Below are 17,215 nucleotides of genomic sequence, written 5' to 3'. Positions count from 1 at the left end.
GGCTAAAGGTGTGATTCACTGAAAGCACCTGTCAAAAATCTGGCTTTGCCAGGAGAAAGAGTAGAGAAGAGGGAGGAATTGAAGAGAGGGAGAAAAGGAGGGAGGGAAAGAAAAGAAAGAGACAGGGAACAGAAAAAAATAAGAGAGAAAGAAAGGAAGAAATGAAGGAAGGAGGGAGGAAGAAAGGAGAGAAGCAAGGAGGGAAGGAAGGAAGGAAGGAAGGAAGGAAGGAAGGAAGGAAGGAAGGAAGGAAGAAAGAAAGAAAGAAAGAAAGAAAGAAAGAAAGAAAGAAAGAAAGAAAGGAAGGAAGGAAGGAAGGAAGGAAGGAAAGAAAGAAAGTCCAAGAAGGCCCATCTGAACAGACCTTGCTGGTATGTCTGAAGCTTTCTGGTGTCTTCCATCCCAACCCATGACAGGCCTACAGCTCCTGCCCAATCCCCAGGGGCACACCACTTGGACCAGAAGCAAACCTATAAAACTTGGCTAAGAAACACCTCCCTTCATGACGAGAAGGACAGGAGAACAGATTCCAGCAGTTGCACTGAGGACTCCACCAATCAGATCCCTAATAATGTAGGTTTTATGGATGTCAAACAAGTGGATTCTGGGAGACTTGTGACTACTGTGAGGTGAGGTCCAGGCTAGGCTCCTCAACATCTAGGTGGCACCACCTACACCTCACAGTCTGGAATGCCCACCATCTTCTGCTATTTTAGCCCTAGATGAGAAGTCATCGCCAAGTCCCCTGGAGCCAAGCAATGTGCCTCATACAGAGAAGACAGCCAGAGGCTATGAGGGACACTGAGAATACAACCTATTTCACACTTGACATACTAAAGAGTACAAGGTGAAAGATGAGCAGAGAACAACTGGAAATCAAGTCCTCCAACAGAGGCTTCACATATCTACCCAGTCCAGCACCAGCTACAGTGCTGGAGTCTCAGATTTTCATTAACCAGGGATCAAAGTAAACATCCAGCAAAGCAAGTGTGAATACTGTCTGTGCCTTGATATTTCCTATCAATCCCACCTCATCTCATTCTCCCAATGTCACCTGGTCACACTCTGCTGACTCTTCCTCATTTTCCACAGGATAGTAGGCAGGAAATTCAGGCTACTCAAACTCTGGGGATTTTCCTTTCCGTATAAAGAAGACAGCCACCTATTGCCACCCTTAGACTAAGCCAGAGGCTTACAGGGAAACCCGCACAGCCTCTATTGACACAGGGACCTTGAACTCACTCAGGTTGCTAATCTGTCTAATGGGACAGATTGCTCCAACTACCCTACAGGGCTGCTTTAATGATAAAGTTGGCTTAATAGATGCAAGGAGCCAAACAAAAGGGCTGCCACAAGGCCAGTATTCAATAAACCCTCATTATTTTTCACTCAGCTCCAGGATGGGGGAATCATCAGGGAAAAGGGGAAAAGAAGTTCATCCCTGAGGAAGGAGGATTGGGGGTGTCATCTCAAAGCAGGAAATGAAGTCCTTCAGGTTGGGGAACTCATCTAGACACTTGGGTTCAAACCTACGTTGCATGTCAAGAACATCGTAAGCCAGGAAATCCACAAAGGTGATCTGAATGAATGGGCTGTAATTTCATAACCTTGAAGAAAGAAGAGTTCTCCTCCCCATGAGTAGTCTCCCCTTTACCTTGTCCCCTGCAAACCATGGCCGCTTCCCCAGGAACTGTGAGAAGAGCTTTATCTTCTCAGCAAGGCCTTGCAAGTACTTTGGCTTCACCTTTTCCAGAGACAGAAAATAGCTCTCACCATCTTTAGATCCAAGCCCCCCCCCTCCCAAGACAGAGACCAACCTCAGCAGGGGCTATGCAGCAGGCCCCAGCTGGCCAGGGTTGTACAGCCATCTTCCCTGACTCTGCACCTAGGTCTGCACAGAGCCTCCCAATGCATCACAATTGCATTGTCTAGATTTCCACTTGGTACAGATGCCAGCTATTAGAGGTAATGGGAAGTGAGACACATACAACACATGCTGGACAATTCCACTACTTGGCATTTACCCAACCATCCAGAAACAAGGGCATACAAAATCCACTAGCACAACAATGTTCATTGCAGCACTATTCACCATAGCAAAGATATGGAACCAACCTAGATGTCCCTCAGTTGATGAGTGGATCAACAAGATGTGGTATTTGTACACAATGGAATTCTATGCTGCTGTCAGAAAGAACGACATCGCCCCATTTGTTAGGAAATGGAAAGACTTAGAAAAAATCATATTAAGGGAAGTAAGCCAGACTCAAAGGAACTTAGGCTCAATGGTTTCCCTCATTCGTCATAATCAGTAGAAACCTTGGGCTCTACTAGCAGAGATCTGCAATAGAGCAAAATCTTGATACATAAGGCCATATAGTATGAAGCTAATTGAAAGGACCTCCAGGATATTGAAACAAAAGGCATATAATGAATGATTGTTGTCCTTAATGTACTATGTTGTCTCTCATCTCCTTTGCTGTCCCTTGGTTATCTCATATTGTTACAGTATCTCACTTTGTTATCTGATATATTGAATTTATTTGTATTTGGTTATTTGAAATTTGATAGGGAAGGGGGGAAAAACAAGACGGGTGGGGGGTGTGGGGGGGGAGGGAAATGGGTACCAAGACATGTGAAAGGGTATCAATGTACGTGAATTAATGCACCTTCTATCTGGCAAATATCATGTAACCCTTTTACTAATTACAATAAAAAAAAAAAGAACACATGCTGGAATCTATGGCTGCTCAAACCGGTTCTTGTGAATCAAAGCCAACGGTTTCTGAGTACCTCACAGGTTGTTTGCCCAGTTATAACCTAGGGGAACTAAAAGATTGAAGGTGAAGAGACAAAGGCATGCATGGGGGAAGGGCTGTAAGCCAACAACAGGAATGTGAATAAAGATTAAGAGTGTTCCATGTTGAAGGCATGCAGGGGAAGGAACAGAAGTTATCTCCAATACCCTAAGCTGCCATTTATGAAAAGGCTCTGATACCTACCAATGCCAAAGACACAGCTCTGGGGAAACAGGAACATAAAAGAAGATCAGGTACACTGTTCTCCCTTGTTTTTTGTTCTCCCTTGTTCATAGCTTGAGTCTAGGATCAGAATATCCACCCTGGTTAATCTAAACTATAAGACTGGTTAGGATGGATTCAGACCTGATTTGATGTGCTGAAATACTGAAGGTCAATGTGGAAGATAGGAAATTTGGTAAGATACAAAGACTTAGAGGGGCCAGAAGTCTGGCCTAGTGGTAGAGTGCTTGCCTAGCATGCACAAACACCCAGGATCCATTCCTCAGCATCACCTACATAGAAAAAGTCAGAAATGGTTCTGTGGCTCAAGTGGAAGAGCTCTAGACTTGAGAAAGCCCAAGGACAGCACTCAGGCCCTGAGTTCAAGCCCCAGGACTGGGAGAGAAAGAAAGAGAGAGAGAAAGAGAGAGAGAAGAGAGAGAGAGAGAGAGAGAGAGAGAGAGAGAGAGAGAGAGAGAGAGAGAGAGAAAGAGAGAGAGACTTAGAGAGTCATTTGCCACCAACAAGTTCCTTTGCTGAATAGAAATTCTGAAGACACAATTGTAAAGGTTTAACAACTCTGCTCAACACTATTGGAGAAGGCACAGGTGGGAAGCTCACAAAGTCTGAGTTGTAGCAGAGTATGATGAACTGTGTGCGGATGTCTGTGACCTGGTTCTCCAAAATGTCCACACGAATCTTCTCCTCCTCTGTCTCCCCACCTGCAGCCACACAACACAGAGGCATCCTCACCATCCCCTCTAGCCAAGCTCAGGGAATGGCCACTGCCTGCCCCCCACACACACCAGCAGCCAGCCCCACTCACACAGGTTGTGCTTGCGGGCAATGTAGCGCAGGATGGCGTTGCTCTGGGTGATCCTGTGAGCTCCATCAATCAAGTAGGGCAGCTGGATGGACAAGCAGGGAAGGTCACTAGGGGGCCCAGGACCCAGCAGCCCTTCCCTGGTTAGGACAGACATGGTGAGCCCACATAAACACACTGCAGAATGAATGCAAGAGCTGGAGCACAGAGCATCACAGAAGACCACAGAGAGCCAGGAAAGAGAGGAGGGGAAAAGAAGCACTGATCTAGAAGCTCTGGGCTGGGCAAGCAGAGGAGGGAAGGAGGGAGGGGGAGGCCACCCTTCCCTAGACCACCCCTTCCCCTGCACCTACATTGGGGAAGTCCAGGCCCAGCTTGAATTTCTCACTCAGCCACTGGCTTCTCTCATAGTCAGGAACTGTGGTGGACAAGGTCAAATAAAAACAAACCTCCCTCAGTCCAGCCTTCCTTACCCAGGACCCCCTGGGGCAGTTAGTCTGGTCCTGTACAACCCAATCCAATTACAAAGGGGCCTGAGCGCTCCATTCCCAGCTCCCTGCAAAGGAATACCAAACTACACAGTTCTGGGGTGTAGGAAGGGGCAGGCCCCTGGTTGAGGTGGAGGAGGTCTACAGAATTCAGGTGGCCATGATACAGGCATCTGGTTATCACTGGGCAGGGATTGGGCAAGGGTCTGACAAAGAGCTGTCTTTACCATCCTCCTCAGTGTATAGCTCCTCCTCATAGCTTGAGTCTGGCAGATGGCATAAGCCAGCTGGGGAAGATGGCAGGTGACAGAGGTCAGATAGAAGGGCTATGTGACATCTCCTCCTCCAGGTGATTTAGCCTACACCTAACAATACCTTATGCACACAATGCTCATGCTGTATCACACACACACACACACACACACACACACACACACACACACACACACACACCTCTATGTGAGCACCAGAGTGCAGAGAGGTACAAACAGAGAAATCCATCAAGATTCCAGAAGATCCATGTTCTAGAATCCTCTCCTGGCAGCATTCTCTCCTCCTCACTCCCATCCCACTACACTCTTGCATCTTGTAGCCCTTGCTCACCCCACAGATGTCCCAGTAACCCAGTGTCATGGCCATGGTGCTTCCACAAGCACTGCGACTGAGCCTAGTGCTCTCTCTCAGCAGGACCAGGCTCTGACTGCCTCTGAGCACCACCAGCCAGGGCCTGGGCCTGGTGACAGCCCCACCCCCAGCTTCTTGGCCCCTCCTCCCAAGCACCACCCTCTTCTTCTGAGCCTCTTGGCCAGGAAAACCAGGAGAGGGAGCCTGTGACTCAGAGGTAGGAAAGAGGAAGAATTACTGCTGTCTTAACCCTCCAGGGTTCAGGGAGCCAAGTCTGGGCACACAGAAGTCAAAAAGGCAGGGATCATCCCATCAGGTTACAGCCCCACAATGTTAGGGTCCATGATCAAAAGAATGAGTCTGACACAAAAGCAGAAGTTAAACAGAATGTTATTCCGCGCCTAGCACTGAGAATCATCCTGACCAGTCAAGGCTGTCTCTAAGATGTGAGTGAGAGAGCGACCTTGCCTACTTTCACAGGCTACTTTTATAGGTCACCAGCCATGCAATTGGGCTTGACCATACACAGGTGCCCAATAGAATCTCAACATACTTGAGTGACTGCTGAGGCGACCACTGACACCTTTGTATTTGAGCCCATCTATCATCTCAGGGGGCTTCCAGCTCACAGCTCTTTCAAAGGAAAGGGGAAGGGGCTTTCCTTACCCTGGCAGACAAAGGGGGTGGAGTGGGGGAGGAGCTCTGGTAGCTCCACCTTGGCTGCTCCTGTAATCTAAACTCTGTTATCAGGGAATTTATAGCCCCCAGCTTGATGTTCAGGCAAGTCACATACTCCTTTGTCAGGAGGACTGGACATGCCTATAGGGGATGGAAGAGAGGTCTCAAAGGGGTCTCAATATTTTAGGGAGAAATCTACAGGGGGGTCCCTTCACAGCCCTTCACCTCCCCAACCATACCCATGCACCCTGGGCCCTACACTTTCTGTACGTGCACTTTCAGAAACACCAGTGAAAGGGCAATAGTGTTTTCTTGTTGCCCTCCTCTCCCATCACTCAGTCGTTGGCCCTAAACTGGGGAGATCCAATGAGCTCTGAGAGGCTCAGGCTGCCAAAGAGCAGTTGTCTCCAAACCAAAAGACAGATTTAGAATCTGTCACAGGAAGAACAAGTGGAAAATGTAAGGTTGGGGCCCAGAGTTTGGCCTAGTGGTTAAGAGTGCTGGCCTAGCATGCACAAAGACCTGGATGGAGAAAAAGCTGGAAGTAGTGCTGAGCCTCAAGTGGTAGTCCTCTAAGCCTTAAGAAAGCCAAGGACAGTGCCCAGGCCCTGAGTTCAATCCCTGGTACTGGCAAAAGAAAAAAAAAGTGTAAGGTTTTAGGAGAGAAAAGAGCACACGGGGAGAAATAAAACAAGTAGAGGAAAGTTTAATGGGATACGTTCCAGGGCAAACCTGGCTAGTCCAGACCACTGAGATTGTACCAAGTCTGGTTGCAGCAGAGCTTTTATGGCTGAGGTAAAAGCAGAACTGTGAATCAGTAGAAATTCTTACTCATGGCAGCTGTAGGTCAGCACCCTGAGCCAAGGCTAGGGAAGTGGTGTTTCTGTACAAGTGGTTTTTGCTGCCTCATCATCCCCCAGAGGTCTGACAAAACGTTCTTCCATGTTTTACAAACCATGACAACCTCCCGGGACAGTATCAGTGAAACATGACAGACTCCAGGACAAGGGCCCACCCAAGGACATGTGGTCTTCTTGGTTTCCTACAGAGAATTTGGAGCACCCACCCATTGGACATCTGGCTGAGGATGTATCTTGACCCTGCGGATGGATCTAAATCAAAGAAACAGCCAAAGGTTCTGCCAGGACTGTGAGGTGCCCCCAGCACCAAAGACTGAAATCAGCTAGCAGAATCTCACCCTGGCAGCACAGTGATCTGTGGTGAAGAGCCCATAGTCCAGCTGTGAGCTACCCTGGAAGATCTTAAGAGCTCCAGGGGCCAGACACCTCTTCTCCTCCTAAGGATGTCTTTCTGACTAGAAGAGAGCCTGTAGATACCACACAGAACCACAGGAAGACCAGGGCCAGACCCTCAGCTGTTTAGGTCCCTGCATTCTAGCCCTGGTCCAGACCTCTGACCTCTTTGTGCTCTTCCTTTCAGGGGGAAGGTTCCAATGGCCTTTCAGGTCTCTCTGAGATCTCAGACCTGGGATAAAACCTCCACAAGCACATTATCCTAACAAGAACATTTCTCTATCGGCCAGCCTCCTTCCTTCCAAACAGAAGCTTGTTTCAAAACTAAGAGGTGGGGCCGGGAGTTTGGCCTAGTGGTTAAAGTGCTTGCCCAGCATGCATGAAGACCAGGGTTCGATTCCTCGGTACCACATACATAGAAAAAAGCTGGAAGTGGTGCTGAGGCTCAAGTATTAGAGCTCTAGCCTTGAGAAAGTCCAAGGACAGTGCTCAGGCCCTGAGCACAAGCCCAGGACTGGCAAGAAAAAAAAAAAAACTAAGAGGTGTGAGATCAATTGGCCTGGCGTTGACTTTACCTTGTCTCAAAGAACTTAAGGAACAGAATGGCTAGGAGGACAGATAATGGAATGTAAAAAGGAAATGAGTTTACAAGGGCAAGGTTGTTATCTTATAGGCAATGTATCTGAGAAATTAGCTAATACCTTGTTGGGACTATAAGGTATGAATTCTGTATCACTAATGGTTTAAACTCTCCAGGAAAAGGTGAGGAGTGGGGATGGAGGGGGACAGACAGATGTCTTCTCATCCCTGCTGAGAGGGAGGGTGGTGTTACATGCTCTGGGAAGGGAGGAATTAGAAACCACTTCACAGAGGCTGGCTGAGTTTTGTTTTGTTTGCCCCAGTCCTGGGGCTTGAACTAGGTGGCTGAGCACTGTCCTTGGGCTTTCTCAAGGCTAGTATGCTCTACTACTTGAGCCATAGCACCACTTCCAGCTTTTTCCATGTATGTGGTACCGAGGAATAGAATCTGAGTATTCCTGCATGCTAGGCAAGCACTCTACTACTAGGCTAAACTCCCGTCTCTCTCTGAGCTTTTATAATCATCATTACTCTTTAATCATTTGGCATTCTAAAGTTTATGCATCTTGATCTCAGAAATATGACCTTGCCCTGCTCTCGTGGCTCATACCTGTAATCCTACCTACTCAGGAGGCTGAGATCTGAGGATCACAGTTTCAATGCCAGTCCAGTCAGGAAAAGCTGTGAGACTCTTATCTCCAGTTAACCACCAGAAAACCAGAAGTGGCACTGTAGCTCAAAGTGGTAGAACACGAGCCATGAGCACAAAAGTTCAGGGACAGAATCCGGGTCCTGAGTTCAAAGCCCCATCACTAACAACAACAACAACAACAACAACAACAACAACAACAAAAGACATAACTAGATTCATCTGAAAAAATGCAAGTTAAATTTTAAGATTCACTAGACTAAAGTTGGGTATATGTTAAGTTCTTACCTTGGAAACATGTAGGCATGAATTTGATTCCTAGAATGACAAGTATTTTTAAAAGGACGAAACATGTTGTAAGACATTCATTACAAAACTAATTTCATAGCATGGAACAGATATTACACCTTAGTGCTCATCAATTGTTCCCTTTATTACTGGTGGGGGGGGTGCAAAAAAGACCAGAACCATGAATAAGATGGTCCTTCATTTTGACAGTTTGGCTGTTCACAGCCACAACTGAGGTAAAAAGTACAGAGAGAGATTTTGGAAGCACAGGGCACATCTTTATGTTTTTATACCCTGAGGGGAGTGGACAAGTGAACGGGGTGAGCAGGATCTAACATAGTGGGGCACGACAGAGATCCTGTGCAGCCAGAGAAAAAGAAAAGCCAGAGTTCCAGAACTCCTCCAAGAAAGCCACCAGTCTTTTGCAGTGAGCTGGACCCAGGAACAATGCAAAGATGGCTTTTCAGAACAGCCAGTTCTCCCTTAATTTTTGCTCAAGGCTTGCATTCCATAACTTGTGCCATAACTCCCCTTTTTCTTTTTTTTTTGCTAGTTAACAGAGATTAGAGTCCTGCAGGCATTTCTGCCATAGCCAACCAGGAACCGCAATTCTCAAAAATCTCAGCCTCCCGAGTAACTAGGAATCTAGGCATAAGCCACCAGTGCCCATGTGAAGATGTTTTTAAAAGTGAGCACTGTAACTGCAAATCATGTCCAACCATCTCCTACAAGTCATTGTCACAAGTTAAATAGATAAGCACCTAACAACAGATCTGATGGAGACCCCGAAAGACACAGTAATTCCTTTACCACTATCCACCTGGGCTTTTAAGCTTCCCACATCCCTTCATGCACATGGACTAGTCAAAATGTATGGACTGTGAATGATTTTATCCTTGTAAAACCATAAAATACTGTTGATATGCTAGGAGACTCACAAAGAGAAATGGTATCTTTCCTCAAAATCACCGTGAAGCTATATTTTAGGGCATCTCTTCCAGTCCAATAGAAATATGAACAGTCCTCATTTTCTAGCATTTTGTGTGTGAGGTTGGTTGTATGAATTCACTGAATGGTTGTGACCAATTTGTGTGTTTTTGCTACTGCATATACTAGTCAGGATTCTCCAAGAAATGGAGAGCACATTTTCTTTAAGTACAGGTATTTGTGTGCTTTTATGAGAACTGGCTCATGCATCATGGAGGAGCAAGAATCCCATGATCTTCCAACCATAAACTAGAGTGGTACATTTAGTCCAAGTCTAAAGACCTGACAATAGATGGAGGCAAGTGAAGCCCTAAGGCCAGAGAACAAGGAGTACAGATGACCCAGGACAAGAGATGATGTTTGTTCTTGTCCTGAGAGAATGAATTCAGTTACCCTCTGATCTTTTCTTCCTTTCTTCCTTTCTTTTTTTTACTGATCCTGTGGTTAGAACTTAGAGTCCGGTGCTGTCCATGAAATGTTTTTGCTCATAGCAAGCAATTTATCACATGGGCTACCACTCCACGTCCAGCTTTTTTTGGTGATTAACTGAAGGTAATCCTTTCTTGCCTGGGCTGGCTTTGAACCCAAGATCATCAAATCTCATCCTCCTAAGTAGCTAGGATTAAAAGCGTGAGCTACGAGTGCATGATAATATACCCAGAGTTCAAGCCCCAGGACCAGCAAAAATCAATCAATCAATAAATAAATAACTACTGCTGTTGCTCACACACAATAAGATTCAATGACAATGATTGATCAGATGGGAAAGCACAAGTGCTAACCATTCACAATGAATTAAGGTCGAATTTTAATCTTGTTTTCTAGAACAGAGAGGAACTCACCAAGAAATATGTTCCCCATGCCAGCTCAGAAACAAGCCTTGAAGGCAAAGACAGGCTCCTAGACCTACAGAATGCTCTTATGACCTACAATCACACCTCATAGAAAACACAGAGGGGCCAGGTCTCTGCCAGGGACTCCCACCACTTCTGGACCTTGACTCATTGGCACGCACAGCCTTTCCTGAGACTCAGCAGCCCTATAGGAGTGCATGAGAGATGCAGGCCCTGAAAAGAGATCATTTTTACTCTAGAAGGCCAACAGGCTCTGCCTCCTGTGATTGCCTCAAAACTGAGAGCAAGAAGACTCAAAGCAGGTGAGTCCTTAGGACTGATGCTAATGATCCTAGGTACTCACTCAGGAGGAAGACATGTGAGTATCACTGTTGAAAGCCAGTCCATGCAGGTGAGTTTGAAACACCCTTAACTCCAATTATCCAACAAACATTCAGAAGTACAGGTGTGCCTCAAGTACCAATGTACCAGCCTTGAACCAAGTGAAAAGGCAACACTGAGTTCAATCCGCAGTAGCAGCACAACAAGAAAAAAAACAGAATTTTTTCATTAAAATCAAAAAAGGAGCCCTAAGACTTTCAGAATCCAGAGAAACCTTCTGAAACTCAGATTTCAGTCCATTGAAAGTAGCAGTGACCATTGTTGAGTGCATGGAGCCACAGGAATAAGCAAACTACATAGCAGGGGAGTTGTAGGCTTTATTGAGGACAGTCATACCTGGGTATTGTTCCCCAGTGGCACAGAGTCTGCCCACAAGGCAATGCTGCTCTTTTGCTCTTTCAAGTAGTGCTGGGGAAAAAGCTCCTACAATCACAGCAGAGAAGTGCATGCTTGCATTTAGCAATGAAATGAGAAAGAAGAAAGGAATGGGAGAGTGGGAGGGTGTGTTTGCTGAAGCTATGCAGGAAGAGGCTAAGTAGAAGAAAGGCAGCCAGTAAGGCCTTGCAGAGAGAAGTGCTTAGAATGAAGAAGCAGTGAGAAGACCTGGGCAGCAGTGCAGGGAGCCAAGCTGGGCCCAGGGCCAGGCCACGGACACATCCTCCCTTTGCATCTGAGAATTGCAGAGTTCTATTTGTCAGACCACTGGGCCATCTTTGAAAACACAGGTCTTGGGAGGAAGCGGTTGGTCTTCATGTAGGCAGAGATCTTCTTCAGACCCTGTGAGAAGGAGAAAGCCACAGCTCAGAGGCCTGAGCTGCCCACTGGACCAGGCAGCTGCCCCCACAAGGAGTCAAGTCTTGGGGCACAGCCAGTCTGTTTACCACCCCAGCTCTGTGAAGGGAGCTCCTTAGCTTCCTATAAGGAGGGAAAGACTGGACACTGTGCAAGGTGTTTTAGAAATGACAATATAGGCTCAAGAAAAAGAGCTCTTCAGTCCTTCCATTATCACTGATCAGCAGGGAAACAGAGAGGCTGTGTGAGGTCAAGGCCCTGAGCCTGACATCCTGTGCTCCCTGTGTATGCCTCCCCTCCACAGCAGGCCCTATCCCTCCCTGTCCACACAGGCCTGTTCTTCTCTTACCAGGAAGTTACTGCTTATGCAAGTTTGCACACAGAGGAGGGGTCAAGGAGAAGAAAAGAGCTGTGAACCTGCCAGCATAACTTGGAAGCTAGTCTAGGTCTTACCCAATGACTCAGAAAACTCCACATGGAAAAGTACACGGGACTGGGCAGTGGGGAATCATTCCTGTAATCATAGCTACTCAGAAGGCTGAGATCTGAATAGGTTCAAAGCCGCTCCAAGCAGACAAACTACACAGATTCCTATCTCCAATAAACCACAAAAAAGATGTGGAGGTATGACTCAAGTGGTGGAGCACCAGTCTTGAGCAGAAAACTAAAGAGCCAGAGGCCCTGGGTTTAAGTTCCAGTACTGGCACCAAAAATGTAAGAAGGAAGGAAGAAAGGAAGGAAGGAAGGAAGGAAGGAAGGAAGGAAGGAAGGAAGGAAGGAAAGAAGGAAGGCAGGCAGGCAGGCAGGCAGGCAGGCAAAGAGACAGGGAGGAAATCTACAAAGAAAGATATGACACAGTTCTGACTGATGCCTAGTGAGCAGAAATACAATATTCTCTACTACTACATAAAAACAATCAAACCACCACTCAAAAAATCTCATCTTCAGCCTTAATATAATCCTGCCATAGACTCTCAGTCACATTGTGGGCCTTCTTCCCAGGACACAGTGAAGAAAAAATCCTAAAATATTTCACAATATCCAGCTCCATGCTGTTCCAAACACACAGGCCTCATGACCTCAGGCAACTGCGCTGTGCTGTGCTCTCTCCCTATGTTCAAGCCAGCTGTTAAACCATCATCAAGACTGGACCAGACCACAGATGATTAGAACTGACAGAAAAATCATGCTGCTTCAGAGGTAGTGGGAAAGAGAACAGACTTCAGGTAAAAAGAACTGGGAGGGCAATTTTCAAACTTGTAATGAGAGAGCCTTGTGGGGGATCAAGCCATCCACCATGGGCACCCTGTGACAAGCTGTAAGAGGAAGTCCAGCCTGGGGTCCCCAGCATCCAGGTGGCCCCTGTGCACCTTACAATCTGATATCTTGGCCAATTCCTCTATTCAGTACCAGGATTTGGGGACATCTTTGCATGGCCTGCTAAGACTGCTCCTGTACTGCTAGAGAGGTCAGCGGTTACCATGAAAGAAAACTCTAACATTCTGTTCCCATTACACAGTCAATACACCTAAGCTATGCAAGAGAAAGCAGAAAACATAAGAGAGATGAAAGATGACTGCCAAACAATAAAAGATAAAATCTTCCAAGAGGGACCCCACATGTGGACTGACTCATTGACTGCTGCCCTTAGACTAAGGCAGAGGCCCAAAGAGAACCCAGTACTGCCCCCAGCACAGCCCCCCTGGAACTGAGACCTGGACTGACTAACTCACCCTCTACAGTCTCAGGTTTCTAATATGTTCAAGGGGACAGATTGCTCTACCCAGCCTGCAGGAAGGCTGTAATGATAGACTTGGCTCAAAAGAAGCAGGTTGCCAAGCAAAGGGCTGCCACAAGGCCAGCACTCACTAAACTCTCATTGTTTCTCACTCAGCTCCAGGACTGAGGAAATATCAGGGCAAGGAGGAAGGGAAGAAGTTCATCCCTGAGGAAGGAGGACTGGGGGTGTCACCTCAAAGCGGGAAATGAAGTCCTTCAGGTTGGGGAACTCATCCAGACACTTGGGTTCAAACATACGATGCATGTCAAGAATATCATAAGCCAGGAAATCCACAAAGGTGATCTGCACAAACATGAGAATGAATGGGCTGGAATTTCATAACCTAGAAGAAAGAACAGTTCTCCTCCCCATGAGTAGTCTCCCCTTTACCTTGTCCCCTGCAAACCATGGCCGCTTCCCCAGGAACTGTGAGAAGAGCTTCATCTTCTCAGCAAGGCCTTGCAAGTACTCTGGCTTCATCTTTTCCTGAGACAGAAAACAGCTCTCACCATCTTTGCATCCAAGCCCCACCTCTCAATACAGAGACCAACCTCAGCAGGGGCTATGCAGCAGGCCCCAGCTGGCCAGGGTTGTACAGCCATCTCCCTGACTCTGCACCTAGGTCTGCACAGAGCCTCCCACTTCATGCATCACAATTGCATTGCCTAGATTTCCACCTGGTACAGATCCATCCATTAGAGGTATTGGGAGGTGAGACACATACAACACATGCTGGAATCTATGGCTGTTCAAGTGGATTCCTGTGAATTGAAGCCAGTAGTTGCTGAAAACTTCACAGGCTGTTTTTCTAACCCAGTGGGTAACCTAGTAGAACCAATGATTGAAGAAAAAGACACAAAGGTATGCATGGGGGAAGGGCTGTACTGCTACAACAGGAGTGTGCATAGAGATTAAGAGTGCTCCATGTTGAAGGCATAGAGGGGAAGGAACAGAGGTTACTCCAAGACCCTGAGCTGCCTATTAAGAAAAGGTCCTGATTCCTTGGAATGCCAAAGACACAGCTCTGGGGGAAAAGGTTGGGAAGACAAAAGATCAAGGTGCACTGCTCCCCCTTATGTTTCATGGCTTGAGTCTGGGATCAGAATATCCATCTGGTTAATCTAAACTATATTATAGGACTGGTTAGGATGGATTCCCACCTGATTTGATGTGCTGAAATACTGAAGGTCAATGTGGAGGATAGGAAAATTTAGAGGTCAGGCCCACTAACAAGTTCCTTTGCTGAATAGAAATTCTGAAGACACAATTGTAAAGGTTTAACAACTCTGCTCAACACTATTGGAGAAGGCACAGGTGGGAAGCTCACAAAGTCTGAGTTGTAGCAGAGTATGATGAACTGTGTGCGGATGTCTGTGACCTGGTTCTCCAAAATGTCCACACGAATCTTCTCCTCCTCTGTCTCCCCACCTGCAGCCACACAACACAGAGGCATCCTCACCATCCCCTCTAGCCAAGCTCAGGGAATGGCCACTACCTGCCCCCCACACACACCAGCAGCCAGCCCCACTCACACAGGTTGTGCTTGCGGGCAATGTAGCGCAGGATGGCGTTGCTCTGGGTGATCCTGTGAGCTCCATCAATCAAGTAGGGCAGCTGGATGACAAGCAGGGAAGGTCACAAGAGGCCCAAGGCCCCAGCAGCTCTTCCCTGGTCAGGACAGACATGGTGAGCCCACATAAACACACTGCAGAATGAATGCAAGAGCTGGAGCACAGAGCATCACAGAAGACCACAGAGAGCCAGGAAAGAGAGGAGGGGAGCAGAAGCCCTGATCCTAGAAGCTCTGGGCTGGGCAAGCAGAGGAGGGAAGGAGGGAGGGGGAGGCCACCCTTCCCTAGACCACCCCTTCCCCTGCACCTACATTGGGGAAGTCCAGGCCCAGCTTGAATTTCTCACTCAGCCATTGGCTTCTGTCATAGTCAGGAGCTGTGGTGGACAAGGCCAAGTGAAAACAAATCTCCCTCAGTCCAGCTTTCCTTACCCAGGACCCCTGAGGCAGTGGATCTGAATCTGACCACTCTGTCCTACATTCCAAGGCTACAGGGATGAAGAACATTGTGAGGCTGAGGGATGGGAGAACCAGATTCACACAAGGTTTAGGCCATTGCTAGGCAACCCCACCCAACTACAGGCAGAGGACGCCCCAGCCCTCCACTCTCAGCACCATGTAATGGAATATCAAACTGCATGCTATGGGGGCTGTCCCTGGGTACAGGTCAGGGAAGCCTGCAGAGATGAGCAAAAGGAGGCCACAGTATGGTGGCTGGTCACCCCTATGGGCAAGAATTGGTCAGAGTCTGAGCAGGAAGTGCACTTACCACCCCCCAGGGTGTATCTCTTCTCCTCATAGCTTGAGTCTGTGTATTCCAGGAGCAGGCGGATGGGGTGAGTCAGCTGAGAGAGATGGCAGGGGAACCAGGTCAGATGAGGAGGGGGCTCCAGGAATGCCTGACCTCAGCTCCCCAGGTGGGCACTCCACACAGCACACCCCACACACCTTCCCCTCACACCGCATTGCAAGCCCTCAGACACATACATACCCAGGTAGCCCCCAATCCTGTGAGCTCTGGAGAGCTGACAATTATGCTAGCAGGATCGTGCCCGCAGGAGGCCACATCACCAACAAAGGGAGCCCTGGAGCCCTCCTGCAAACCCCCTCCCGGCGCCTTCTCCAGGCGAGGCCCACTCACCCCGCGAACATCCCAGTAACCCAGGGTCATGGGCATGCTGCTGGCGTCCTGGACTGCGCAGATGGTCTGCGGATGGGGCTGAACTGTGACTTTATCCACAGTCCTGCGAAAACAGAGAACAAGGCTGACCAGAGGCTCCGCCTTCTCCTCCTCACCCGTCTTCGCCAGCCTCTGCTCTCCTCCCCCAACTCCCCCTCCTGCCCACCCCAACTTTCCCCTGACCTTTTGGTGCAGAAGAGTGGAGCAGGGCGGCGCTTGGAATCCTGGAAGAGGTTAGAAGAAACCCGAGGAGCCTCAGCCTGCGTGATCTAGGAGCCAAGCCGGGACATCTGGGAACTTCAGCCCGTGCTAGGCTCATCTGCTCCCCAGCCCACCAGCGGGGTTCCCACCTGCTGAGCTCCTGGGGTGCAACCAGTGCTCTGGGTACCCAGTACTCTGGACTAGGAAGATTCAATGTTCTGGGGAAGCTCAGGCTGCCAGCATCCAGCTTAAAATGTCTTCCCACCCAGAAGACTTCCTTCAGCCCCTATGATTGAAAGAACCTGGCGCTGGCCAATCTGAAGGAAACTTCTAAAGCTTCCTAGCAACACAAACAGGTTTCAGTGAACTAGAACCTAGGACAAAGGACAGACAGAGGGACTGTGTGATCTCGCAGCAGTTGAGGCACAAGCTCTATGGGGGTCGGGTTATGATTATGCAAATTATCCACTAAATAGTTTGGCCATACTTGTGAATCTAAATTAAAAAAAAAAAAACAAACAAAAAAAAAACAAGCACAAAACGAAAAAGCAGGGGAGATGAGAGACATCCCCTAACCCCATATACACCCCAAGGGACATTGCCATACAATGAAGCATGTAGCAGAAACTCACAATGACAGAAGTATAGCCTTGGCTACAGAGTTCACAGCTGGACTGTGAACTAGATTGAAGTGTCTCTTAATCTCCAGACACCTTCTCTGTTTCCAAGTTACAAGAAACTGACAAGAGGGTTCCCTGGAGGATATCACACAAGACAATAGACAGTCCAGGCTCAAACCCTCAGCTGTCTAGATTCCTAGATTCAGGCCCTACCCCAGGCCTCTGTCCCCTCTGTGCTCTTGGTAACAGAGGAAGGCTGAAACAGCCTTTAAAGTCACTCTGGAATCTGAGACTTTGGGCAGAAACTTCTATAAGAACAGTGTCCCCCAAAGAATATCCCAAGAATCCTATTTCAAAACCAAGAGATATGCAATCGGTTGGCCTGGGGTTGACTTTGCCCTTTGTCAAGGAACTTAGAGGGCATAATAGCTAGAGAGGAAGGAATAAC

At 47.8% G+C, this 17,215-nt stretch overlaps 2 protein-coding genes across 2 annotated transcripts; both read right to left on the bottom strand.

Annotated features, from left to right (window-relative positions):
* Positions 1-3,525: 3,525 nt before the first annotated feature.
* Positions 3,526-8,436, bottom strand: LOC150061463 (glutathione S-transferase Y1-like). The gene is made up of 5 exons (XM_090334373.1): positions 8,403-8,436; positions 4,559-4,618; positions 4,197-4,261; positions 3,847-3,928; positions 3,526-3,742 (listed from the first exon to the last, which is right to left on the bottom strand). Exons 1-5 carry the CDS (start codon positions 8,419-8,421, stop codon positions 3,531-3,533), a joined length of 438 nt encoding a protein of 145 aa, XP_090190499.1. The 5' UTR covers positions 8,422-8,436; the 3' UTR covers positions 3,526-3,530.
* Positions 8,437-8,934: 498 nt separating this feature from the next.
* On the bottom strand, positions 8,935-16,080 carry LOC150061462 (glutathione S-transferase Mu 1-like). Its single transcript, XM_090334368.1, has 8 exons — positions 15,908-16,080; positions 15,536-15,611; positions 15,079-15,143; positions 14,729-14,810; positions 14,524-14,624; positions 13,587-13,682; positions 13,389-13,499; positions 8,935-11,401 (listed from the first exon to the last, which is right to left on the bottom strand). Exons 1-8 carry the CDS (start codon positions 15,941-15,943, stop codon positions 11,312-11,314), a joined length of 657 nt encoding a protein of 218 aa, XP_090190494.1. The 5' UTR covers positions 15,944-16,080; the 3' UTR covers positions 8,935-11,311.
* Between the last annotated feature and the right edge of the window lie 1,135 nt (positions 16,081-17,215).

Source organism: Megascapheus bottae, chromosome 6, assembly GCF_031878675.1.
Source record: "Megascapheus bottae isolate mThoBot1 chromosome 6, mThoBot2.hap1, whole genome shotgun sequence".
In the NCBI taxonomy this organism is placed as follows: Eukaryota; Metazoa; Chordata; class Mammalia; order Rodentia; family Geomyidae; genus Megascapheus; species Megascapheus bottae.
Note: the sequence above shows the minus strand (reverse complement) of the source record. Positions and strands in the feature narration are given on the sequence as shown.

What these genes read in the sequence shown, in the direction of transcription:
- LOC150061463 (XM_090334373.1), bottom strand. An exon ending in GCTATACACTGAGGAGGATG is followed by an intron (nt 4,262 to 4,558) that starts GTAAAGACAGCT and finishes TGTCCACCACAG; the next exon opens with TTCCTGACTATGAGAGAAGC. An exon ending in TGGGCCTGGACTTCCCCAAT is followed by an intron (nt 3,929 to 4,196) that starts GTAGGTGCAGGG and finishes TTGTCCATCCAG; the next exon opens with CTGCCCTACTTGATTGATGG.
- LOC150061462 (XM_090334368.1), bottom strand. Translation starts at nt 15,943, where the DNA reads ATGCCCATGACCCTGGGTTACTGGGATGTTCGCGGG. An exon ending in GTTACTGGGATGTTCGCGGG is followed by an intron (nt 15,612 to 15,907) that starts GTGAGTGGGCCT and finishes CATCTCTCTCAG; the next exon opens with CTGACTCACCCCATCCGCCT. An exon ending in TCTGCTACAACTCAGACTTT is followed by an intron (nt 13,683 to 14,523) that starts GTGAGCTTCCCA and finishes TTTCTGTCTCAG; the next exon opens with GAAAAGATGAAGCCAGAGTA.